This window comes from Anolis sagrei, chromosome 6 (assembly GCF_037176765.1).
Source record: "Anolis sagrei isolate rAnoSag1 chromosome 6, rAnoSag1.mat, whole genome shotgun sequence".
In the NCBI taxonomy this organism is placed as follows: Eukaryota; Metazoa; Chordata; class Lepidosauria; order Squamata; family Dactyloidae; genus Anolis; species Anolis sagrei.
This window is the reverse complement of record NC_090026.1, coordinates 68,502,622-68,529,739: the sequence shown is the minus strand read 5'-3', so window position 1 is coordinate 68,529,739 and position 27,118 is coordinate 68,502,622. Positions and strand designations below refer to the sequence as shown.

The window sequence follows — 27,118 nt, the reverse complement described above, 5'->3', positions numbered from 1 at the left end:
GGGGAATTCAGTCTCCCTGGGACATAGCCTTTGTTTGTATGTAGAGTTTTGCCTGTGGTTGGCTCTATTTATATTGCATGATTGCTAATAAACTCTTTCCCTGCTTCTAATTAAGTTATTTAAAGTCTCTATAGCTTAAAAGGAACACTATATAATCCTAACTCTGTAATGACTCTGGAAAAATCTATCAATTTACAGTATATAGACAACAATAAGGCCTGTGCCCTGGTTAAATATATTTTGAGCAATTTATAGCTTGCACTTATTATTATTATTATTATTATTATTATTAACTTTATTTGTATCCCACTAACATCTCCCGAAGTACTCGGTGCGGCTTACAAAGGCCAAGGCTCTCAATAAAACAACAGCATAACAAATACAACAATAAAACTCATAAAGCAAACCAATAAACATTAAAGCAATAACAGTAAAACATTAAACAATACATCATGACACATTTAAAACTAAGGGCCGGGCCAAATGTAATGAATAAAATTAAAATTGCTGGGCATGGCAGGTGAAATGTAAGGATTTTAGGGTAGGTGCGATGTGCAGACAATCTTAAAACTCTAATAAAGTGTGTTTGGGACATGATGCTGGGAGTTTCCTATTCTGGGAAGGCACACTGGAACAGCCAGGTCTTCAAGCTCTTCCTAAAGACTGCCAACGTTGGGGCTTGTCTGATGTCCTTGGGGAGAGAGTTCCAGAGTTGGGGGGCTACCACAGAGAAGGCCCTGTCCCTCGTCCCCACCAAACACGCTTGCAACACAGGTGGGATCGTGAGCAGGGCCTCTCCAGATGAACGGAGGGATCGTGTGGGTTCATATACGGAGATGCGGTCACGCAGGTAGGCGGGTCCCAAACCGTTTAAGGTTTTGTAGGTGAGCAGTTGCACCTTGATTTGGGACCGGAAAATGAACGGCAGCCAATGGAGCTCCTTAAACACTTCAAGTGATCACAAGTTATTTCAGTGTAAATACATATATATGTTACAGAATACTCAACAATGCATTTTGGTGTATTAGCCAAGGAAAATATAATTGATTTTGTGTGACCGACTTAGGTCAGAACCATATATTAAAAAGAACAAAATCAATAGAATTACCCATATACTTTCTATAGAGAATATTAATAAAATTATATTGATCTATTTGACCTCTTCCTCTCTTTTCCAGTTTAGGGTGCCATTCCCAGACATTTCTTTTTTCTTTCTTTCGGCTTTACTTTTCTTTCTTTCATGATTACTCTATAACTGAATCCTGTGAATCACACATATAAAATGCATGCATACACATTTTTCAGACTCTGTGTAATAATAATAATAGTAATAATAATAATAATAATAATAATAATAATAATAATAATAATTTTATTTGTTATTTACGTTGCCTCGTGGCTCAAGGTAGGGTACAACACTGTTAAAATACCCAGATAAAACACAATACCATAAAATACATACATTAAAATAATATTACAAAGATTAAAATATGATTACATAAGAATCTGCATACTACTACTACTACTACTACTACTAATAATAATAATAATATTACAGAGAATGAACATGTCAAGCTACTCTGGGACTTCTGAATTCAGATAGGTGGTCCCAGTGGTGATTGGCACACTGGGTGGAGTGCCTAAAGACCTTGGTCTGCACTTAAACACAATCGGCGCTGACGATTGTGCCAGCTGCAGAAGGCCACCTTACTGGGATCTGCACGCATTATTCACCAATACATCACACAGTCCTAGACACTTGGAAGTGTCCAACTTGTGATCCAATACAACAGTCATCAGAGAGTCTGCTGTGGACTCATCTTGTTGTGTTTCAAATAATAATAATAATAATAATAATAATATCACAACCATGTTGAAAAACAAAGTATGGACTGTTGATGTTGTAATTCCAGGTGACAGCAGGATTGAAGAGAAACAACTGGAAAAGCTGACACGATATGAGGATTTAAAGATTGAACTGCCAAGACTGTGGCACAAGCCAGTAAAGGTGGTCCCAGTGGTGATCGGCACGCTGGGTGCAGTGCCTAAAGACCTCGGCCTGCACTTAAACACAATTGGCGCTGACAAAATTACCATCTGCCAGGTGCAGAAGGCCACCTTACTGGGATCTGCACGCATTATTCACCGATACATCACACAGTCCTATACACTTGGAAGAGTCCGATGTGTGATCCAATACAACAGCCAACAAAGTCTGCTGTGGACTCATCTTGTTGTGTTTCAAATTATTATTATTATTATTATTATTATTATTATTATTATTTCTTATCTGCCTCTCCTCCTTTGCGAACCCTTTGGAATAGAGCTATGCTTTATCATATGAATATTGAGTCTTCTTTTTATTGTCTACCCATCATGTACAGAGTCTGGGTTTCAGGTCCCTCAGTTTTCTCACTTCTATTATCTTAACATTTTTTCTCTGTGGAAAATTACTGGCGTCGCTGTCATCTGTTTTGGCTGATTATGAGTGATTGTATGTAACAAAGAAATCTTACATGAAGAAAAGACAATTTCAGCCAGCATAGCTATAATATCGTGCTGTAATGAAACAAAGATGCTGCTGAAATATTCTCTAAGCATCTTGGTAAATGGGCTGCTGTTTTCACTAGCAATTAAAGTTTGTAGATACTATCTGAAGAAAGCCAAGCCATGACATCGCTATGAATTTGCTATCTAAGTCCAAGGGATAAAAATGCGATAAATGTAGGTGATGACAAATGGAGCTATCCTTCTTTTCAGAAGAAATATTTTATAAAGCCTCCTGTTAGAATGCTTGTCCTTTTCTTCCTAATCTACGGAAAGTCTGTCTTTCAAAGATTTGAACACAGACTAAGTCCCCCATTTTGTCTACTTGGGTTCATGGCTCTGAGTAATCATAAGTAAACGATTAGGGGCTGTGGTAGCATAGTGGGTTAAACCGCTAGCTGCAGAAAATCTCCTGACCAGAAGGTCAGCAGTTCGAAGCCGCGAGTCGGGGTGAGCTCCCGATTGTCAGCCCAATCTTCTGCGTACCTAACAGTTTGAAAGCATGCAATGCAATCTGATCAATAGTTACCACCTTGGTGGGAAGATAAAAGGGTGTCCCATGCAGATATGCACGTATGTCGGCCACACAATTGGAGATGTATACAGTGTTCTCTCACTTATTGCTGGTGTTACGTTCCAGGACCACCAGTGATAAGTGAAATTCCACAAAGTAGGGACGCTCCCCCCCCCCAATCTCTTCTCACCCTCTTTACCTTCACCCTCCTCCTCCTTATTTATTTATTTAAAACTTTTATATCCCGATCTTCTCAACCTCCATAGAGGGACTCAGACCGGCTTACAGCAAGTTGTTGTTGTTCATTCATTCAGTCGTTTTCGACTCTTCGTGACCTCATGGACCAGCCCACGCCAGAGCTCCCTGTCGGCTGTCACCACCCCCAGCTCCTTCAAGGTCAGTCCAGTCACTTCAAGGATGCCATCCATCCATCTTGCCCTTGGTCGGCCCCTCTTCCTTTTGCCTTCCACTTTCCTCAGCATAATTGTCTTCTCTAGGCTTTGCTGTCTCCTCATGATGTGGCCAAAGTACTTCAACTTTGTCTCTAGTATCCTTCCCTCCAATGAGCAGTCGGGCTTTATTTCCTGGAGGATATACAGCAAGTATTCAATGCTAATAGTACAATCTAAAAACATCATATAATAACGAGTTAAAATACATATCGATTAAAATTACAAATAAGCCAAATCGCCACGATAAAATCATGTCCAACTCAGTCTGTGGTCGATAACTTTCTGCTGCTCCAGAAGCAGCTGGGAAGGCACCTCGTCACCGCATGGGCCTCTTGCTGCTGTTTGCCGCTCTTCTTCCCTCCTTGCCCTCCTTGCCCTCTTTACTTTTCTCCTCTGGGCGCCACAGCAGCTGCTGCTCCAGAAGCACCGGAGGAGGCACCTCGTCGCCACCTGGGCCTCTTGCCGCTGCTTGGGTCCCAGAAGTGATTGAGGAGGCAGTGGAGAGAAAGAAGAGCTGCCCCCGGAGAGAACAAGAAGAGCTGATTGGGTGAGTGTGAGAGAGGGGGGCACCTCATCGCCACCTGGGCCTCTTGCCGTTGGTGTCTCGGGGCCCAAGCGGAGGCAAGAGGCACAGGTGGCAATGAGGTGCCTCCCTCTCTCACATTCACTCACTGAGTCAGTCAGCGGGAAGGGAGGTGCCGAGGAGGAGGAAAGTAAAGAGGACAAGTAGTGTGGTCAAACAGAGTGCATTGGCAGGCCTCACTACTTGAGCTTGTATATATATATATATATATATATATATACCCGCAAAACAGCGGGTCTGCAGAAAGCGAACTGCGAAGTAGTGAGGGAACACTATATAGACAACAGGCTCCTTGGCATGGAAAAAAGGAACAAGAGCACCTCCCCAAGGATGGAGTTGAACATCACATTCAGATGCTGGAGATGGAAAAAAGGGGAAGGCCTTTACCTTTGTCTGTGTTGTATGTTCACTGTGTGTAAAAAGGCATTGAATGTTTGCCTCACGTTTGTATCGTAATTTACTCTGAGTTCCTCCGGGAAGATAAAGCAGAATATAAATAAAGTGTATTATTATTATTATTATTAATAATAATTATTAATGGGCATTTTTTATTCAGCATTTTTTCTCAGTAAATTGACTTGATGCCATTTTTTTCTGTTTCATCAACAAATCTGTTTTGGTCTAATCAAGAAAAACGCAAAGACAGAATTATAGATACATGTGTCAAGTGTTGTAGACCTGTCAGTTGAGGTGGTAAGGAATTTCCTCCCCCTTTTCTGTAAATCAGCAATATCCCTTTAGCTGAAGAATTTTTTTTGTCAAATATTATGTTCAAAAATGCAAAATCAAAATTAGTTTGAAAATAATTTCTGGCTGGATCTACATTACTATATGATGCAGTTTGGAACTGCATTATATGGTCAATGCAGACCCATATAATGCAGTTCAACGCAGTGTAGATCCAGCCTTCACCTACTATTGCTGATAATATAGAGATTTGAGTAGATGGATGTAACTGGGAATGGTAATGTGCATGTATTTGATTTTGTATGCATAGCAGATAAATGCTAATTCAGTGATCCTCCGAATCAAACAGAATTTTAGATGACACATTCTTTGAGTTCGGCTGTGTTCTGACATCTGAATGGTTGAGCATACATTTGTAGTGAAGCCATCACAAAGTGTTCAAAGGAATGTGAAATAGGTGGGTGAACAGTGGGTGTTCATCAGTCCTACAAAGATGTAAAGTCCTTAAAAAATACGTTCTGTTTCAAATGTTCTACTCACCTCCAGAGATTTGTTTTGTGTGTTACCCTACAGCTCAGTGGGACAAAGGTACTTAATAATAGGCAACTTTCAAGTGTCTTTGTAGTCTTAAAACCACTTTATTGTTCATTCAGCTGACACAATGTTGGACTGTCTCAGTGCCTTGTAGTTTCTTGATCTCTCTGTCATGTGAAGCAAGAGTTCGTAGTACTTTAGACTGTGGTGCAGACAGTTGAAAGCAAGGATGCCTTTAGATGTGCTTTTGAAATATTTCCTTTAAAATGATTCTTTGGAGGTACTGCCTTTTCTCAGCTATTAAAGGCATTCCCAGATTAATGGATAAAGCAAAAAGTCCTGCACTGTCGCCACAATGTGCTGTTGAAATGTTGATAATATTTTTAAAGAAATGAAACATGAAGCTGGAATATGGTAACGTAAATGGCTAACATGTATTCTTATTTAGATTCTGCCTCTAAATCCGTTGTCCATTGCCATATAAGTCCGTTGTCCATTGCCATATATGTCATTTATTTTAGACAGGTATGGGGTGGGAGCAAGATATAAAATTAATATTTTGCTTGGAATTTTAGAGATATAAGAATATGCAAAAAGTGGATGAAAAAAATTATCTTTGTCATAATACCAGAAGCCTGGTTTTGATAATTATAAAAGCATAATACTAGAAATACTAGAATACTAGAAGCATAATGCAAAAAACATTAGCATTTCAAGGGAAGGTTAAGGATAGATTAAAACACTTCTTCTCAGCATGGAGTTATGTTTTGGAATTAATTGCAGTAAGCCAGTCTTTCTCGAGCTTCCTAATGCCGTGACCCCTTCATACAGTTGCTCATGTTGTGATGACCCCCAACCATAATATTATTTTCATTGCATGACTGTAATTTTGCTACTGTTATGAATTGTAATGTAAATATCTGACATGTAGGATGTATTTTCATTTACTGGACCAAATTTGGCACAAATACTCGATATGCCCAATATGATGTGATTTTGTCATTTGGGAATTGTTGTTGCTGGGGTTTATAGTTAACCTACAATCAAAGAGCATTCTGAACTCCAGCAACAATGGAATTGAACCAAACTTGGCACACAGAACTCCGATGACCAACAGAAAATACTGGAAGGGATTAGTAGGCATTGACCTTGAGTTTTGAAATTGTAGTTCACCTACCTCCAAAGAGCACTCAAACAGTGATGGATCTGGACCAAACTTGGCACAAATATTCAGTATGCCCAAATGTGAACACTGGTGGAGTTTGGGGAAAATAGCCTTGGCATTTGGGAGTTGTAGTTGCTGGAATTTATAGCTGACCTACAATCAAAGAGCACTCTGAACCCAGCCCTTAATGGATCTGCACCTAACTTGGCACACTACCTACATGGGCAGCATTAAATACTGATGGGATTGGGGGGGGTCTGTTTTTGAATTCTGGGAGTTGTAGTTCACCAACACCGTAAAGGAAGAAAAGAATAGGCAAAGAGATCTTCAGCTTTCTCTACCAAAAGTGTTCCTAAGACTATCAGAAATATGTGTTTTCTGATAGTCTTCGGCGATCCCTCTGAAACCCCACTTGTGACCCCCTCCAGGGGTCCCAACCCACAGGTTGAGAAACACTGCAGTAAAGCGTAATGATGGCTGCTGGCTTGGAAAACTTTGGAAGGGACTGAGATTCACAGAGGTTAGGGCCATTACTGGCTACTAGTCAATATGGTCCTACGTATGTAATCTCCAATGCCAAAGGCAATATGCGTTTCTATATACCTGGGAAGCAAAAGATGGAAAGTGCAGTTGTATTCATATTTTAATAGTGAGTTTCCCATAAGGAATGGGTTTCCTACTGTGTGAACAGTATGCTGGTTAAGGTAAGCCTTAGGTCTGATCTAGGAAGGCTGGTTAGATATTTTATGTGAATATATATCACTTGATTTAGCCAACTTAGGCAACTGAATCTAGATATTATTGTAGTGTCACAACTGATATCCTCTGGATGTTTTGGACTACAACTTTAATCAAACCCAGCCAGCACCAACTGTGTTAATATGCCTACCTTACTTATATCTCAATGATGTGCTTAAATATAAGATTCCAGGCCTTTGCACTCAAGTTACACAGTACTCTAGAACTGCGATTCACATTAGGTTAGAGTAGCCTTTTGGAGAAGATGCAGAATAAGTTCTAAATGAGACAACAATCAGATTCATCATTGTGGTGGTGCAATGGGTTAAACCCTTGTGCCAGCAGGACTGCTGACAGGTCAGTGGTTCGAATCTGGGAAGAATAGTTTGAGATCCCTCTGTCAGCTCCTGCTCCCTATGCAGGGACATGAGAGAAGCCTCCCACAAGGATGCCCAAACATCCGGGCATCCCTTGGGCAACATCCTTGCAATGGCCAATTCTCTCACATCAGAAGTGACTTGCAGTTTCTCAAGTCACTCCTGACACCAAAAAAACAAAACAAAACAAAAAACAACAAAAAAACAAACAAACAAACAAACAAAACAACAACTATCCATACATTTCTTGACTTTGAGAGAGCAACTTGTTTGTTTGTTTGTTCAGACCACATTGTGTCCTCTCAAACCTGCAATTTTCTATTTCCCATTCTAGAATACTCCATGGTAAAACAACTGATCAGACCTGAATATAATATTGGCATGTGGCAGCCGATGCGGGTGATAGGTTGCCACTATAGAACATGAAAGAGTAATAGTGAGTGATAGAGGATTCTTGTTTGTATACTAAAATAGACTGAAATTTGAATATCCAGTTATCTCCTGAACATATGGAAAAATCCATAACGCACCTGGATCCGTTCTGTACAAAAATGTACTCTGTAAACAATTATTTGTTTGAAAGCCTAGGATAAACTGTAGTTGAAAAAGGGCATAGGAAAAGGGCATAGCCTTTTAATATACATACATACTTGGGAGGTTGCATGTGTATTATTTCAACTCAATTGCTTAGGTTAAAGTAACAATGCTCTGTGTTTGTTTAAAAGCAATTTGAAATACTTTTCCTTCTTTGCTGTTGATTATTCCTCTGACACATAATACCCTTGCTGTCTGATTTTGGCCACACAGCATTTTAAGTACCAAATTGTGGAATTTAATTTGTTTTCTTGATATTGCCAGGCATATAGAACCCGCTATGTGACATGGTCACCTCTTGTGACATGAACAAAAAAGAATTAAGTATGTGTGCATACTCGTAAATCAATTGAGAAAGGTAAATGGTAAATACAGACAGACATGATGATATATATCTACAACAGGTAGATTTGACTGTGCAAATGAATGCATGCTGAAATTGTATCTTTGGGAACATCTGCTTTAATGTCTAATGGCCACCCTTGTGGGTTTGATTCGTAAAATGGAAACAAAACGTGCCTCGTAGACTTTAAAGAAAACACTCTAACCTACAGACTAAATAAAGTTTGGTAATGAGATGTATTATTTTGTCTTCCTTCCTGAAGAACTGCAAAACATTTGGAACTACTCTTGAGTGTCAGTGTTCTCAGTTTGCTTTTTCCACTGTGGCAAGAGAATGTTGCCATAACACCGGATTCTGTAAATCTAGCCACAGGGAAAACAATCTCTTAAGGAACAGCAAATGTGCTTCTGCAAATACAGATTTCTTATAAACTGCATATATTGGGACAGAAACAATAGACAAAAAAAATCACAAAAAGCATTTTTTTTGTTATTCTCTGCCCCCCCCCCCTTTTTATATGATAAATTACCTGAACATTAGGGGTGGGGTGGGGAGAGAGATAATAATAATAATAATAATAATAATAATAATAATAATGACATCACAATTGTGGGGGAAAAAAAGTCTGGATTATTGATGTTGCCATTCCAGGTGATAGTCGCATTCAGGAAAAACAACAGGAAAAACTCAGCTGCTATCAAGACCTCAAAATCGAACTGCAAAGACTCTGGCATAAACCAGTACAGGTGGTCCCAGTGGTCATTGACACACTGGGTGCCATGCCAAAAGATCTCAGCCAGCATTTGGAAACAATAAACATTGACAAAATCATGATCTGTCAACTGCAATAGGCCACCTTACTTGGATCTGCACAGATCATTGAAAAAATACATTACACAGTCCTAGATGCTTGGGAAGTATTCAACTTGTGATATTGTGATACGAAATCCAGCATATAGATCTCGTTTGCTGTGACATACTGTGCTTTTGTGTCAGTAAAATAATAATAATAATCTTTATTTATACCCCGCCACCATCTCCCCCAACGGGGACCCGGGGCGGCTCACATGAGGCGAAGCAACAAATACAATGAAATAAAATACAGTAAAGTAACAACCAAAACACAAACAATATCACAGTAAAATACAAAACATATGAATACAATAAGCAATATACACAAAACATAAAAAGCAGTAAACAAACATAATGACAGTGAGCGGGCTGCGTGTACAATAAAATGATATTTAAAAATGGATGTCTATCTGAATAGTACTCAGAGAAGCTGAGTAGTTGTGTGAAACTGGAAGAAGGAATGGAGAGTCTAGAGAAAAAATAGACATTCCTGTTTGGGAGACAGACAGAGATCAGATAAAGCTTGACTTAAAACCTTTATAGCCTGAAGAAGAGAAGGCTGAGAGGAGATATGATAGCCATGTATAAATATGTGAGAGGAAGCCACAGGGAGGAGAGAGCAAGCTTGTTTTCTGCTTCCTTGGAGACTAGGATGCGGAACAATGGCTTCAAACTACAAGAGAGGAGATTCCATCTGAACATGAGGAAGAACTTCCTGACGGTGAGAGCCGTTCAGCAGTGGAACTCTCTGCCCTGGAGTGTGGTGGAGGCTCCTTCTTTGGAAGCTTTTAAGCAGAGGCTGGATGGCCATTTGTCAGGGGTGATTTGAATGCAATATTCCTGCTTCTTGGCAGGGGGTTGGACTGGATGGCCCATGAGGTCTCTTCCAACTCTTTGATTCTATGATTCTATGATAGCAAGGCTAGATCAGGAACAACAAGTAGGAGTTATACTTGATCCACAGCAACCATATCTAGTTGGTTTTTTTTTTTTACCAGGGACCACTCTCCAACATTAGTACCAAAAGGATTATGAATCAGTGTTTGGTCAACTTTAGATTCAGTTTGATTATTGGGATGCTGATTCAGAAAATTGCATTGGCTTGACCACATCAGCTATAGTTTCTGATGTAGAACATATGCCATCCAGTAGTTGCCATTTGCTCACCCACAGATTTTTAATAAGCCTTGGCACTATAAGAGGTTTTTTTTGTGTGAGACCAGTTGCTCTCGTTGCAATGGTGTAGTAATGCTGAGGTCGCAGACCATATTTTAGTTATTGTGGACCACAGGTTGGGACCACTGACCTAAACACATGTTTACTTTTGTTCGTCAGTTCAATGAGTAATTGCCAGTTAACAATGTTTTTTGTTTATTTGCATTATTTATTTGTATATACAATATTTATAGTTTATTTGAATACAGATGCTATTTAGTATAGGAATCAAACTTACATATCTCTGCCTTTTCATATCTTTGCAGGTTGCCTGCCTTACCTATATAGCAAGCAATTTCCTGAACTGCAAAACAGAAACCAAACGATGGGGCACTGGACATGCAAGCATTGTTCCTTACCAGGTAAGATGCAGGGCAAGCATGTATCCTTTTCTGATTCTGTGATTTTGATAGTTTTGAATTTGGGAAATGCATTTTGCTTCTGCCGTCTACCATTTACTGAAATCTTCTCTGGGCAGGGTTTCCCCGTCTCATTTTTCAGTGTAAAATATTATATGCCATATATTAATCATGACATTGCTAAAAATTGATCATCAGTTTCTGAATGAAGCTGGTCTTTTCTTCTGAGATGCTTCACATTTTATAAAATGAGTGTGTTTATTGAAGGACACATAAACTGGATGTATGATTTATAGTTGCCATTATTGTTTGGCAGTGCTATAGGTATTTACAATACACCACCTACTTACAGGTTCTTCTGAAGTAAGTATTGGTCACCAATTGGATTTGAATTGGATTTCAATGGTGTTAGATATGGTTGGATAACATTACTGGGTATTATGGACTGGACTGTTTTATGTTCCAATTTATTCTAAATAGTAGCAAAGCTTGTTGACACTCTTGGGTCTTGCTTTCCTCAGGAGAAAAATGAGTAGCATTGTTTAGAAGTTCCAAATTCTATATACCAGTGGATAATCCCTGTCCTGTCATAAGACAGAGTGAAGAAGTCATCCTAAGCAATAGATGTTGGAGATGGCAACAGTGTTAAAAGAGAGGTCCGTATGCCACAGAGCTTTCCTAACTCCCTTAATGTTAACCTGTTGTGTTCAACTGTTGTGCAGCAGGGAATAGTCTTTCACTACCAGGCCAGTCAACTTTTGTGCATGGAATGTGAGAGGATGCCATCTTTTCCTTCATCTCAGGCAGACATGGCCGATCCCCATTTTTGAGAACTTGGACATTGATTGTTACTACAAATAAACAGATTGTTCTGCCTTGGCTCCATATTACTTGTTATATGTGTTTTTCTGACAGTGTGTCTGTCCCATCTCATATTTGCTATGCTGAAAAAAAGACGAATGGAAATTCATATTTCGATATGTATTTTTGAACACAAGATAGGTTTTGCTGGATGTAATTTCACCTAAAGTACTGTATTTTCGGGCATATAAGACTACATTTTAACCCAGGAAAATCTTCTCAAAAGTTGGGGGCCATCTTATACGCCAGGTGTTGTCTTATAGGGCACATGCTAAAACTTCTGAGTTGGACTGGAGAATCTGTGGTCGCCGCATATGGTGGGAGGAGCTCAAAAATGACCACTGCCGCATTGCCACTGTATGTGGCAACCATATGAAAGCAGCAAGGGTGTTCAAGTATGGTAGAAGAAAATCCACTCACCAGGATTTGTGGGAAGAAGTGACTTAACGTGGTTCCGATGACCAGGTGAGGGGGCACCTCACCAGAAAGGTGTAAATGAAGGGCGGAGCAAGCTGCCGGCATCCAGGATGCCCAGGGTATGGAAAAAAGGGATAGAGTGGTGCTGTGTCCAAAAAAATACGCCTCTTTCACCCGTCTGGCCCGCCCTTGTATCCTGTTACACGTACCTCCTTCTCTGCCTCTCAGATCTTGCTCCTGAGGACTGCAGTGAAGCGATGCAGGTGTGCATGTGTGAGATCTGAGAGGCGGAGAAGGAAGTACAGTAATAGGAAAATTATCATATTGAAATCAAATCTGATTTTTTAAAATTATTATTTGATGTGCGTTGGAACAATGGTAGTCTTATACAGTGAGTATATCCCAAACTCTATATTTTAACTGGAAAAGTTGAAGGTCGTCTTATATGCCCAGTTGTCTTATACTTCAAAAAATATGGTATGTATTTCTCAATGCATTTTTGAACTAAGAACAGCATTGCAAAATTCAGGGAAAGGTGAAATCTTGAAGGATGACTATGATCTGATCCATTCAAGATGTGGATCAGGTTGGATCTTAATGGAATGCACAAAGGTAAAATTGCTGAAATTATTCCCATAGTAAGGCTTTGCTGCATTCTTTTAACAGGTTAGTTTGTTGAGAACCTGTGACCTAAAAGATCACAAAGTTAATCTTCTGGAATAAAAACCCAAGAATGTTTAAGTTATAATCCCCAAAGATATGATACACTAGCTTTTTATTTCCTGAAATGTGATATAACGACTAAAAATTAGATTCCTCCGCAGAGCCATTTGTTTTTGAACATTGTTCAATAGTTAATTATAGCTTAAATAAAAATAAAATTACGTAAGTCAGATCTTTTAAAAATTGGTTTTGAATCTTTAAAAATTCACGAGAAATTTTTAGTTGTTGTTTATTTTTTACTTTTGACCATTTAAAAATTGGCCTGAACTTGTGTTCAGAAAAAAAGCTTTAAATTATAATTATGGAAAGCTGTGGTACTCTAAGAATGTCAGAATGTTATTAAATCATGGAGGATTAAGTAACCTTTGGGGATCTCTTTTGAACAGATGTTGAGAGTTTTAGAGAAGTCAATAATTTCAACATCTGGGGCTTTGTACATGAGATAACTGTGAACTATGACCAGTAGAATCATTTACCGGTAGTTGTTTACTATTTAAAAGGTTTTTGTAATCAGCAAATGGGTTTCTCTTAATTATGCTTAAACTGGAAGAGTTGTATAGATGGATACTGTAAAATGGTGCATTTGGTTTCTATGAATCACCTTACTTACTGGGACATCAACCAAGTTTTACAGTTTAGTCTTTTATGTGTCTACTCAGAAGTAAACCCCTTTGAGGTCAGTGGGACTTTGTTCCAGGTAAGAGTAGATAGTCACTGGGTTGTGGTGAGTTTTCCAGGCTGTATGGCCATGTTCCAGAAGCATTCTCTCCTGACGTTTCACCCACATCTACGGCAGGCATCCTCAGAGGTTGTGAGGTATATTGGAAACTAGACAAGGGAGGTTTATATGTCTGTGAAAGGTCCATGGTGGGAGAAAGAACTCTTGTCTTTTGGAGGCAGGTGTGAATGTTGCAATTAATCACCTTGATTAGCATTGAGATGTGTTGTATCTTCAAGGCGTGGCTGATTCCTGCCTGGGGGAATCCTTTGTTGGGATGGCCCTGATTGTTTCATGTCTGGAATTTACTTGCTTTCAGAGTACTATTTACTATCTAGATTTTTTAAAATACTGGTATCTAGATTTTGTTAGTTTCCATGGTTTCCTCCTTTCTGTTGAAATTGTCCACATGCTCGTGGATTTCAGTGGCTTCTCTATGTAGTCTGACGTGGTGGTTGTTAGAGTGGTCCAGCATTTCTGTGTTCTCAAATAATATGCTGTGTCTAGGTTGGTTCATCAGGTGCTTTGCTATGGCTGACTTCTCTGGTTGGATTAGTCTGCAGTACCTTTCATGTTCCTTGATTCGTGTTTGGGTGCTGCATTTGGTGGTTCCTATGTTGACTTGTCCACAGTTGCATGGTATATAGTCAGAGTGGATCCCCATGAAATGCTGAGGTCACGGTGTCAATTTTTCAGCCACTCTGTACAGCTCAGGGACTGAATTTCAGGTTTTGACTGAAGGTCACTTCCTTTTTCATTTGAAATTATTTCAAGATTCAACAAGAGGGCGAGGATTGCCCTATTTTAACTGAGAATTGTAAGCCACAGATTCTTCTAGCAACACAATTCTCCATTATTTTTGCATTATTTTTTTTCCCCTAAAGGGGTGTGGGGGGATTGAGGATTATTGTGTCGCATTCTCTAAATTATTTTCTATTTTGGCCACACAGATACTGTATTCCTCCTTTCCAGAAGTACGCCTTCCTCCTCTTATTCTACTTTTTCCATACCCAACTCTGGCTGCTTTGATCTAGATGTGGTTTTGGATTTATAGCAAAGCTGAGTAAGCTATTTGTTAGAACAAGACACCTTTCTGGTAACAGTATAATTTGTCAATAAATTGACTTTGATGTATGGAAACCTTATGAAGGAGAGGCCTCCAAGAGTTCAACTCCTCAGCAGTCCTGCTTAGTTCTTGCGAACTCAGGGCTATGGCTTTCTTGAATGAGTTAATTCACTTGTAACACAGTCTTCATATTTCCTACTGCCTTCAAAGTTACTGAGAACTATATTTTTTCTAAAGAATCTCATATGTCCAAATATGACAGCCTCATTATCAAGAATGTAAGAATTTCTTAATTTCTTCACAGTTGACTTGACTTGGAAAAAAATTATCTGCACTTAGTTTCTCTGGGTCGTGCCCCCCCCCCCCCCATGAATAATAATATGCTATTGTATCCTTTTGACTAGTTCTTCAAATGCCCCTTGGAATAATCCACAAGCACATATGCATATCTACATTATTTCCACTTCTAACCCACCATAATTTTGCTGTTGTTGTGTGGCTTTATGATGTTGTGTAATGACAATGGATATAGAAACAAAATGAAATACTTCATCTCTCACAAAAGTTTTTACCTCAGTTTGACACTTCAGCTCATTGGCTGTTTGCGAATTAAACTTAAACCAAATGTGCCAAGATTCGGCCTGCAAGAACAGGAGAGGATCGGCGTCCTGGCTGCCTCGCCTCCACACTGGTGAGATAAGCAAGCCAGGAAAGGAGGCTTTAAAACCTCTGCCTCCCAGCTGCACCTTACTATCATCCTGCCTGCTTCTTGAGAACTTGAGAACTCAGTGCTTGGAGCTACTCCTGCGAAGTTGCTCCTTCGATATCTATTGGTGTAGCTGCTTCTGGAGAACTCAGTGCTTGGAGCTACTCCTACGAAGTTGCTCCTTTGACATCTATTTGTGTAGCTACTTCTTGAGAACTCAGTGCTGGAGACCGAGAGGAGATAGACAGACAGACCGCTGTTGTTGCCGCTGCTGCGGTCGCCCTTGCCGCAGCGAAATTGCTGCCAGAGTCCATCCCCTCCTCAGAGTGCTGAGGAGGGACGTGTCAGGGCCGGTGCTGTTGCCAAAGCCGCCTCTGAGGCCGCCGCCGCGAGCGCCGCGTGTTCCAGCTGGGCCTTTACCGCCACACTGCCATCCAATTGGGCCGCGGCAAAGCTGCCCCCGGGAGGGGGCAAGCAACCGGGTGAGAGCTGCTGCCGCCATTGCTGCTGACACTGCTGACACTGCCACCACCATCATCGTAGCTAAGGCCACGGTGGGAGCCTTCCCCTTCTCAGGGAGCTGTGAAGGGTGAGTAGCCCCCTGCCCGGCCGGTGCTGCTACCGCGGCAATTGACGCGACCCTTCAATAACCCCAGCCGGTGTTTGGCCTCGATTCCATCGGCCGCTAGTGCCTCTGGCCTGGTGTCCTGCAGGGCCTCCGTTGTGGAACTGTTGCTGTGGTCCTTGGCGCGCCTGCCCCGCCAACCCTTCGCGGCCCCAGTTGCTGCCGTTCGACTTGGCGCTTGGTTGGGCCTCCGGCGCATCGATCTCTGGCGCGCCGGTCTCCCGTGTGCTTGCTGCCTGCCGTGGCCCGACGCGTTGGCCCCGGCTCTGCCGGACACTTGGTCGTCCCTTCCTGTCACCCACCCGGTGCTCGGTCATCAGCCCGGCGTTCCGGCTCCGGCTCCGGCCCAACAATTAAGGACGTCCGGCCTGGCGTTCGAGGGAGTTCTTCATTGCGCCGGTTCGCTGATCTGCCGTTTTCCAGCGCCCCAGCTCCTCCATCCCTCTGGGAGTAATCCGCCGCCATTGCTCGAGTTTTTATCATCTCGCCGGGCAACCCACCAAATCCGGAAAACCGTGTGGGCCATCCTTGTTTTGGTTTAATTATTGCCATCTTCCGGCATCTCATTGTCTCCAATTTTGTGGGTTACTAGCATTTATACTATCGGCACCTTAACCTATTACATCAGTGGACTATTATTTTATATGAGCCTTAGCACCTTAATCTTTCTTAACCCTGCTATCTATCTTTGAGTGTGCTAATCATTCTTGACGGTGCCAATTACCTCTGCTTTTATTGACTATTATTGTAGTCTATGTTGACCACCTTAATTTGTGCTGACCGTTCCTGATGGTTGCTAACTAATCTTGATTCCATGACCAGTTGGTTACATCGTGTATTTTATTAATTGTTGTGATCTTGCACTTTATGCCATTAGCACTTTAAACTACTTCTTTGTGCACTTAACCAACTATAGCACTTTAATTCGATTGATACAGCTAGTGTTGAATCAGGCCTCCATGACGCACTTTAGTTAACACCTTGGGTTAATTTAAGCCATCGCATTTATTGTTGTTCTACTGTGTTGTGCTGAAATAAGTTTCCATCTGTATTTCAACAGCTTAACCCTGCCCTGACTGTGCTTAACAATTACTACTCATGCCACCATCTACTTCTTGGCATCTGTTAATTTGGTTGCTAATTGCATATGTGGGTAAGAAGAAATGGAATAGCACGAGGGAACTCGAATACAGCCTAACAGGACCGAAGACCACTTGGAAGGCAAAGCTATGGCAAACTGAAACTGTAACATGGCATGCAAACCGCAATGATCCTTGGTTTATTATTATAAGCATCAAATGCGTCATGGAGGAGGGAGAGGCTTCCGTTAACCGAGGAGCCCCCATAGAAGTCGTGGTGGGGAAGGGGAGATACGGGAAAAGGAGACCTTTAATTCGGCCTAGGGAACGTGGAACAACATTAGTAATCCCAAATCGGTCTCCTGATACGGTAAGTAGGTGTAACCAGGATGGCGGTCCCTCAGGATTGAAAGTGGTGCTGTTGAACGCCAGATCTGTCAATGGTAAAACAACTTTCATCCAGGATTTAATCCTGGATGAACGGGCAGATCTGGCGTGCATCACAGAGACCTGGCTGGACGAAGCTGGAGGTGTAAACTTGACCCAGCTTTGTCCACCCGGGTTCTCTGTGCAGCATCAACCGAGATCCGGAGGGCGGGGAGGCGGGGTTGCAGTAGTCTATAGAGATTCCATTTCTCTGACCAGGACCCCCATCCCGCAGTCAACAAATTTTGAATGCGTCCACCTGAGGGTGGGTGACCGGGACAGATTAGGGATTCTGCTAGTGTACCGTCCACCTCGCTGCACTACAGTCTCCCTACCTGAGCTAGCGGGGGTAGTCTCGGACCTGGCATTGGAGTCCCAACAGCTGCTTGTGCTGGGGGACTTCAACGTCCACGCCGAGGCTGCCCTAACGGGAGCGGCTCAGGACTTCATGTCTACCATGGCGACCATGGGTCTGTCCCAACAAGTATCTGGCCCCACCCACAGTGCTGGACATACATTGGACTTGGTTTTCTGCCAGGGATGGGAGGAAGGTGGCGGTGTTGAGGAGTTATCCATCTCTCCGTTGCCATGGACCGACCACCACCTGGTCAGCTTTAGACTTACTGCACCCCCTAACCTCCGCAGAGGTGGAGGACCTATTAAATTGGTCCGCCCCAGGAGGCTTATGGATCCGGAAGGATTCCTGATGGCTCTTGGGGATTTCCCCGCCACCTCGGTTGGTGATCCTGTTGATGCCCTGGTCGCTCTCTGGAATGGGGAGATGACCAGGGCAATAGACACGATCGCTCCAGAACGTCCCCTCTCAAGTAGCCGAACTAAACCAGCTCCTTGGTTTACTGAGGAGCTGGCGGTGTTGAAGCGAAAGAAGAGGGAACTAGAGAGCGTGTGGCGTTCGGATCCGAGCGAGCCAAACCGAACACGGTTTGTGTCCTTTTTAAGGTCATATGCCGCGGCAATAAGAGCCGCAAAGAAAACTTTCTTTGCGGCCACTATTGCGTCTGCAAAGAACCGTCCGGCTGAACTGTTCCGAGTTGTCAGAGGCCTTTTAAAACCCACCATTCAGGATGGGTGCCCTGATGACGTGGCAGCTCGCTGTGAAGCTTTTGCTCGGTTCTTTACAGACAAAGTCGCTTTGATCCGCTCTGGACTGGACACCATATTAACAGCAGTCTCTGAGGATGTAACACGAGCATCTGCTTGTCCGATTTTGATGGATTCATTTCAATTGGTTCAAACCGAGGATGTGGACAAGGTGCTTGGAGGAATGAGAGCTACCACATGCATCCTAGACCCCTGCCCATCCTGGCTTCTAAAGGAGGCCAGAGGGGGATTGGCCGAGTGGGTTAAGGTGGTGGTTAATGCCTCCCTTCGGGAAGGCATTTTTCCAGCCAGCTTAAAGCAAGCTGTGATAAAACCGCTGTTGAAGAAACCATCACTGGACCCCACTCAATTGGTAAACTATCGGCCTGTTTCCAATCTTCCCTTTTTGGGCAAAGTCATGGAACGTGTGGTGGCCTCACAACTCCAGGCATTCTTGGTAGACACGGATTATCTAGACCCGGCACAGTCTGGCTTTAGGCCGGGACACGGTACCGAGACAGCCTTGGTCGCCTTAGTGGATGATCTCCGTCGGGAGCTCGACAGGGGGAGTGTGTCCCTGTTGGTGCTACTCGACCTCTCAGCGGCCTTCGATACCGTCGACCACGGTATCCTTCTGGGACGCCTCGCGGGAATGGGTCTCGGAGGTACTGCTCTGCAGTGGCTCCGGTCATTCCTCGAGGGTCGGTCTCAGAAGGTGTCACTGGGGGACTCCTGTTCTACCCCACAACCTTTGTTTTGTGGGGTTCCTCAGGGTTCAATACTATCCCCCATGTTGTTTAACATCTACATGAAGCCGCTGGGCGAGGTCATCCGGAGTTTCGGGGTGCGGTGTCATCTGTACGCAGATGATGTCCAGCTCTGTCACTCCTTCCCACCCGCTACTAAGGAGGCTGTCGAGGTCCTGAACCGGTGCTTGGCCGCTGTGACGGTCTGGATGGGGGCGAACAAATTGAAATTGAATCCAGACAAGACAGAGGTACTCCTGGTCAGTCGCAGGGCCGAACAGGGTATAGGGTTACAGCCTGTGTTAGACGGGGTCGCACTCCCCCTGAAGACACAGGTTCGCAGTTTGGGTGTGATCCTGGACTCATCGCTGAGCCTGGATCCCCAGGTTTCGGCGGTGACCAGGGGAGCATTCGCACAGTTAAGACTCGTGCGCCAACTGCGACCGTACCTTGGGAAGTCTGACTTGGCCACGGTAGTCCACGCTCTGGTTACATCCCGCCTTGACTACTGCAACGCTCTCTACGTGGGGTTGCCTTTGAAGACGGCCCGGAAGCTCCAATTAGTCCAACGGGCGGCAGCCATGGTATTAACAGGAGCAGGGCGCAGGGAGCATACAACTCCTCTGCTGTACCAGCTCCACTGGCTACCGATTAGCTACCGAGCCCAATTCAAAGTGCTGGCTTTGACCTTTAAAGCCCTAAACGGTTCTGGCCCTACATACCTATCCGAACGTATCTCAGCCTATCAGCCCACCAGGACCCTAAGATCTTCAGGAGAAGCCCTTCTCTCCATCCCGCCTGCTTCACAAGTGCGGCTTGCGGGAACGAGAGATAGGGCCTTTTCTGTGGTGGCCCCCCGGCTTTGGAATGCCCTCCCTACTGAAATAAGATCAGCCACCTCGCTAATGGCATTTCGGAAAAAACTGAAAACTTGGATGTTCGAGCAAGTTTTCAACTAATTCCGATGTGATGATGTTTTGATCATGGACTAGCAATCAAGGATAACGAATTGGATTACGACTTTAACTATGAGATGTTCCGGTCTGTATTGGTGGCCCAATACTATGTATGTATATGTATGTATTTTTATATTTTATTTTATATTTTTAAAGTGAATATTGTATTTTTAAATATGTTGTAAACCGCAATGACTCGCCGCACAGGCTGAGATATTAGCGGTATACAAGTGTACTAAATAAATAAATAAATAATAAATTTATAATCATTTCCGAGTCATGGCAACCTAAAATGAACTTTTCAGAGGTTTTCCCAGAAAAAAAGCATTTAGAAGAGACTTGCTTTGGCCTACTGGTCAGACTGGGAAAATATGTATTGTTCAATGTTACCAGTAGGTTTTTATGGCTGAGTGGGACATGAGTCCTTGTGTCTAGAGTCGTAGTTCAACATCAAAATCACTACATGGCCATACATTTAACTAGGAGGTAGGCCTAAGGATATTTGAAGTGTGAGGAAGCTAGAGACAGGATAGCTGGAGACAATGAGATAGACTACACACACACACACTAGCCATTCCTTGCCATGCGTTGTTGTGGTCCAGTCTGGTGATCTGGAAAATAAAGTAATGAGAAAGTGTTGTTTTCTAATATATGTAATTTCTTTATGCTTGTAGATAAACAGTATTTCTTGTTTCTTTGTCAGTGTTGATGTAGAGACTGTCTGGTTTGCCTACTCTGGAACATACAACATATAATTGTCCTTCTTTAGGGATCCCTTTCAATTCTATGATACTATATCTGTCATATACATACATGTGTTTGTGCGTGTATCATATATATCTATCTCTATCTATGGCTGGATGGCTGTCATTATGTTTTCTTGCTCTGGTGAAGGGAGTTGGATTGGATGGCCTTAAGGCAACATTTCCCAACCTGGGGTCGGGACCCCTGTGGGAGTCACAAGGGGGTGTCAGAAGGGTCGCCAAAGACCACCAAAAAAACACAGTATTTTCTGTTCGTCATGGGTGTTCTGTGTGGGAAGTTTGGCCTAATTCTATTGTTGGTGGAGTTTAGAATGATTTTTGATTGTAGGTGAATCTCAGTAACTACAACTCCCAAATGTCAAGGTCTATTTCCCCCAAACTCCATTTGTATTCATATTTGAGCATATGGAGTCTTTGTGCCATGTTTTGTCTAGATCCTTCATTGTTTGAGTCCACAGTGCTCTCTGGATATAGGTGAACTCTAACTCCAAAACTCAAGGTCAATGCCCACAAACCCTTCTAGTGCAGTGGTTCTCAACCTGGGGTCCCCAGATGTTTTTGGCCTTCAACTCCCAGAAATCCTAACAGCTGGTAAACTGGCTGGGATTTCTGGGAGTTGTAGGCCAAAACACCTGGGGATCCACAGGTTGAGAACCATTGTTCTAGCGTTTTCTGTTGGTCATGGGAATTCTGAGTGTCAAGTTTGGATTAATTCCATCATTGGTGGAGTTCAGAATGGTCTTTGATTGTAGGTTAACTATAAATCTCAGCAACTACAACTCACAAATGACAAAATCAGGGTTTTTTTTTTTAGTGATGGTCACTCATAGTCTCCCCAACTTCACATGTTCATACAAAGAAACAGTTGCCTTGTCCAGTTCATTACAAAGCTTTTCCTTTCATTGCCATTCGACTTGTCATTTCAGTGGGAGGAAAATGTGATAATAGCAATCTCGGAATCCCCCTGTCATGATAGCAATGAGGTTATTCTTCATTTAGAACAATTTACAATGTATTTTTCTAATCCACTGAGATTTTCAAAATGGAATGGAAGTGTTATTTCCCCACACAATAATGCTAGGATGCCTTTGGCTTAGTTTGCTATCTTGGCTTCTTTTTAAATTTCCTCCCAACAAGACTCCGATTTTCTTTTTTTTGACATGCGTTAGGCCACAGGCAAGTACAAATATACCTCATTTAATTAAATCGATGTGTTCCTCGGTTCCACTTCTTTACCAGAAAATTTAGTACCAGCGGCAGGAATAATATAGAAAGAATAAGAATAGGTTCCTAAATTGTATAAAAGAAGAGCAGTTCAATATGTTTAACATTTGATTGAAATTTTTCAATATGATAAATGAAACAAACAGCACAGGTAAGCCTTGTATCACTAAAGAAACAGTCCCTATCCATTTGGGGTGGCAGAGTGGTGAGAAGACCTAGATTTTGCCACAGAGAACTAAGAACTCTCTTATGTATTCAAAACCATAGAGAACTTTCCTGAGAGTAGACCAACGTTTTTCAAAATAGACCAGGAGAATTATGGTCTACTGTAGATTTAAAAATATATCTCCCTTCTTTTTCACTGGATTGTTCAGTCCTGATTCTCTGCTCTGCAATTTCCTACTACTGTACATTGAGTACCCCTTATCTGAAATGCTTGGGACCAGAAGTGTTTTGATTTTTTTTCCAGATCTTAGAATACCTGCAATTTCATAATAATAGTAACATCATTTTGTGCGTGAAACAAAGCTTAGGTACATGGAACCATTAGAAAACAAAGATGTTACTACCTGAGCCATTGATGTAGACAATTTTGGAATATTTGGGATTCTGGAATTCTGTTTAAAGGATGCTCAACACTTATAGCAATTCATAGAATCATTGAATAACAGAGTTGGAAGAGACCACATGGGCCATCTAGTCCAACCCTCTGTTATGCAGGAAAAGCACAATCAAAGTACCCATGACAGATGGCTATCCATTCTGTTTAAAAGCCTCCAAGGAAGGAACTTCCACCACACTCTGAGGCAGAGAGTTCCACTGAGGAACAGCTCTTACAGTCAGAAAACCCTTCTTAATTTTCAGGTGTTTTCTCCTTTCCTGTAAATTGAGCCCATTGCTCCCGTTCCTACTCTCCAGGTTAGTGGAAAACGAGCCCTACTCATTCTTCTTTATGACATTCTTTCACATATTTTAACATGGCTGTCATGCCTTCTCTCAATCTCATACCCAGCTCTTTAAGACACTTCTCATATAGTATGGTCTCCAGACCTTTGATCATTTTAGTCATTCTCCTCTGGACACCTTCCAGCTTGTCAATATCTCTTAAATTGTGGAGCCCAGAATTGGACACAGTATTCCAGGTGAGGTCTAACTAAAGTAGACTAGAGAAGCACCTGACTTCCCTCAGTCTAGACACTATATTCTTTTGATGCAACCCAAAATCTCATTGGTTTTTTTAGCTGCTACGTTACACTGTTCTCTTATGTTCAACTTGTTGTCCATGAAGTCTCCCAAGATCTTTCTCACATGGATTGCAAGGCATCACCCATCCTGTATCTTTGCATTTTATTTTTTTCTGCCTAAGTGTTGTGTCTTTGCATTTGTCCTTGTTGAAATACATTTTGCTAGTTTTGACCCAGCTCTCAAATGTATTAACGTCATTTTGAATTCTGATCCCGTCCTTTGAATCATAGAATCATAGAATCCTAGAGTTGGAAGAGACCTCATGGGCCATCCAGTCCAACCCCATTCTGCCAAGAAGCAGGAATATTGCATTCAAATCACTCCTGACATGCGGGGACATGAGAGAAGCCTCTCACAAGGATGATAAAAACATCAAATCATCTGGGCGTCCCCTGGGCAATGTCCTTGCAGACAGCCAATTCTCTCACACCAGAAGCAAAATGCAGTCTCCCAAGTCGCTCCTGACACGACAAAAAAACAAAACAAAACAAAAAAAACAAACCCTGACAGATGGCCATCCAGCCTCTGTTTAAAAGCTTCCAAGGAAGGAGCCTCCACCACACTCCAGGGCAGAGAGTTCCACTGCTGAACGGCTGTCACAGTCAGGAAGTTCTTCCTCATGTTCAGATGGAATCTCTTCTCTTGTAGTTTGAAGCCATTGTTCCGCGTCCTAGTCTCCAAGGAAGCAGAAAACAAGCTTGCTCCCTCCGCCCTGTGGCTTCCTCTCACATATTTATACATGTCTATCATATCTCCTCTCAGCCTTCTCTTCTTCAGGCTAAACATGCCCAGCTCCTTAAGCTGCTCCTCATAGGGCTTGTTCTCCAGACCCTTGATCATTTTAGTCGCCTTCCTCTGGACACATTCCAGCTTATCAATATCTCTCTTGAATTGTGGTGCCCAGAACGGGACACAATATTGCAGGTGTGGTCTAACCAAAGTGGAATAGAGGGATAGCATTAGCTAACTCTCCCAAATTGGTGTCATCTGCAAACTTGATAAGCACATCCTCTAAACCTTCATCCAAGTCATTAATAAAGATGTTGAACAGTACTGGGCCCAGTTTTGGACCATACAATCCATGCTAAACGCAAACTGAATTATGTTGCCTACAGACACAGCGGAACTAGGGTTCAAATTTGTTTTAGTATGCTGTCATGAAGTTTCTGAATAAAATTTAAAAAGTGGCTAGATATTCCTTGAATCTGGAGAATACCTAATTTATATCTGAGATTAATTTAGAATTGAAGAAACACTTGTCTAAATGTATTGTCGAAGGCTTTCATGGCCAGAATCACTGGGTTGTTGTAGGTTTTTTCAGGCTATATGGCCATGTTCTAGAGGCATTCTCTCCTGACGTTTCGCTGTAACTATGGCAAGAACCTCACTACCTCTGAGGATGCTTGCCATAGATGCAGGCAAAACGTCAGGAGAGAATGCCTCTAGAACATGGCCATATAGCCCAAAAAAAAAAATTACAACAACCCAACACTTGTCTTGTTCTAGGGAAATGTTTTTGGATAGAATCTGCAAAGCCCCACACCTAAAATTTAATTAGATTTTAAAAATGACTAAAAAGCAATTTGCTTCTCATTTAAGCATGTCGTGAAGCTATTGTACTTAAATTGCCATGAAGCACTATGCCCACTAGATGTCATTCATGTATTCCTGTAGTGCTACAACATGCATTTCAGTTTGGTTCTGTTTTTTAATGAGGACAATGGAAACATTACCCAATTCCTTTTTGATTTGCAGTATATATACATGTTGGGAATTTGAAATGAGATTGTCATTAAATATAGGTTACTCTACTGCTGACTCTTGAATCTCAACGCTGGGATTTTACCAAACCTCTTCTTATGTAATTGAATTGAAGGGCTGTTTAATTCACCTGCCTCCAAGAGAGACTTTTGGAGCTGGAAATACACTTCAGCCTGATTTTTTTATGCTTGGTCAAAACTGTGCAAGACTCAGTGCAGAATTGGTTTAAATTATGTGTCTGATTTCACTGATAATGTGAAATAATTTGGCATTGAAGATGCATTTCATGATTGACAGGAAAGCTGCAATATAAGGAGAATCTTTGAGCTCAATCTAAACTCCACTAAAGAGAAATTAAAAGCTAAAATCAAGGAAATTGCAATTTGATAAATGATACTATATTTATTTGATTGCAGGATTATAGGTTACAATAGAATTTATGAGCTCACTGTGAAAGGAATTCTGCCAAGTGTATACATATCAAAGAAATGGGCATCTTTGAGAAGTTTAATGTATTGTCGAAGGCTTTCATGGCCGGAATCACTGGGTTGTTGTAGGTTTTTTCGGGCTGTATGGTCATGGTCCAGAGGCATTCTCTCCTGACGTTTCGCCTGCATCTATGGCAAGCATCCTCAGAGGTAGTGAGGTCTGTTGGAACTAGGAAAAAGGGTTTATATATCTGTGGAATGACCTGGGTGGGACAAAGGACTCTTGTCTGCTGGAGCTAGATTTTGTTCATTTTTATGGTTTCCTCCTTTCTGTTGAAATTGTCCACATGCTTGAACCATGAAAATGAACAAAATCTGGCTACCAGTATTAAAAAACTATAAAATTGCAACAGCACAACAGAGAGGAAGCAGCCAGGGACATCTAATTACCTCTCAACAAAAGTTTGCTCCAGGCACAATCAGCCCATTGTATGCTAATCAAGGTGGTCAGTTTCTTTCTTTATTTATTTACTTTACTTTACTTGTATATCGCTCTTCTCAGCCAATTAGGCGACTCAGAGTGGTTAACATTAAGAAGCGGCAAAAATTCAATGCAACACATACAGCCATTTAAAAACAATTGACACATTAACACACTAAGCAATTAACCATCAGTGACCATCAATAGCATCAATAACAATTCAATAGCGTCTCATAACTAAAACAGTTGAAACATTCACACCTAGCTCCAGCAGACAAGAGTTCTTTGTCTCACCCTGGTCATTCCACAGATATATAAACCCTTTTCCCTAGTTCCAACACACCTCACTACTTCTGAGGATGTTTGCCATAGATGCAGGCGAAATGTCAGGAGAGAATGCCTCTAGACCATGGCCATACAGCCCGAAAAAAACCTACAACAACCCATCTGAGACGTTTGTTGTATCATTAGTTTTGATTAGCAACGCGACTAACGTTGGTAATAATGATCATTGCATGGTCGCAATTCTTAAACTTTCAGTTTGCGCATTCAGTGCAAAGACATTCTTGGTAATTCTTAAGTCAGAATTGGGAATATTACTTACTTGCTTAGGCAATCCCTCGTAGTCCAAGGATGATGGTCCTCCATGGTCGGTGTTCTGTTGGTGGGTCCATAGGTGACTGTGGAGCCCAATCTTGATTCACATCTTTTCCCACAGTTAGGGCATTGGTTTCCAGGTGGAAGGCGGTCTCGGTCAAGGTTGGCTTGACGCGCCTTCCTCTTGGCATTTTTCTCTCTTTCACCCTCCATTCGTAAGTTGTTGACAGCAGT

General features: G+C 42.0%; 1 protein-coding gene across 2 annotated transcripts in view; it reads left to right on the top strand.

The window, feature by feature from the left end:
* The window catches only part of SUGCT (succinyl-CoA:glutarate-CoA transferase), a 428,036-nt gene that overhangs the window by 41,403 nt on the left and 359,515 nt on the right, over positions 1 to 27,118 (top strand). For both annotated transcript variants that reach the window (XM_060781587.2, XM_067470175.1), the window contains exon 9: positions 10,868 to 10,963. In XM_060781587.2, coding sequence (XP_060637570.2) covers positions 10,868 to 10,963 — 96 coding nt within the window. The remainder of the gene's footprint in view (positions 1 to 10,867; positions 10,964 to 27,118) is intronic.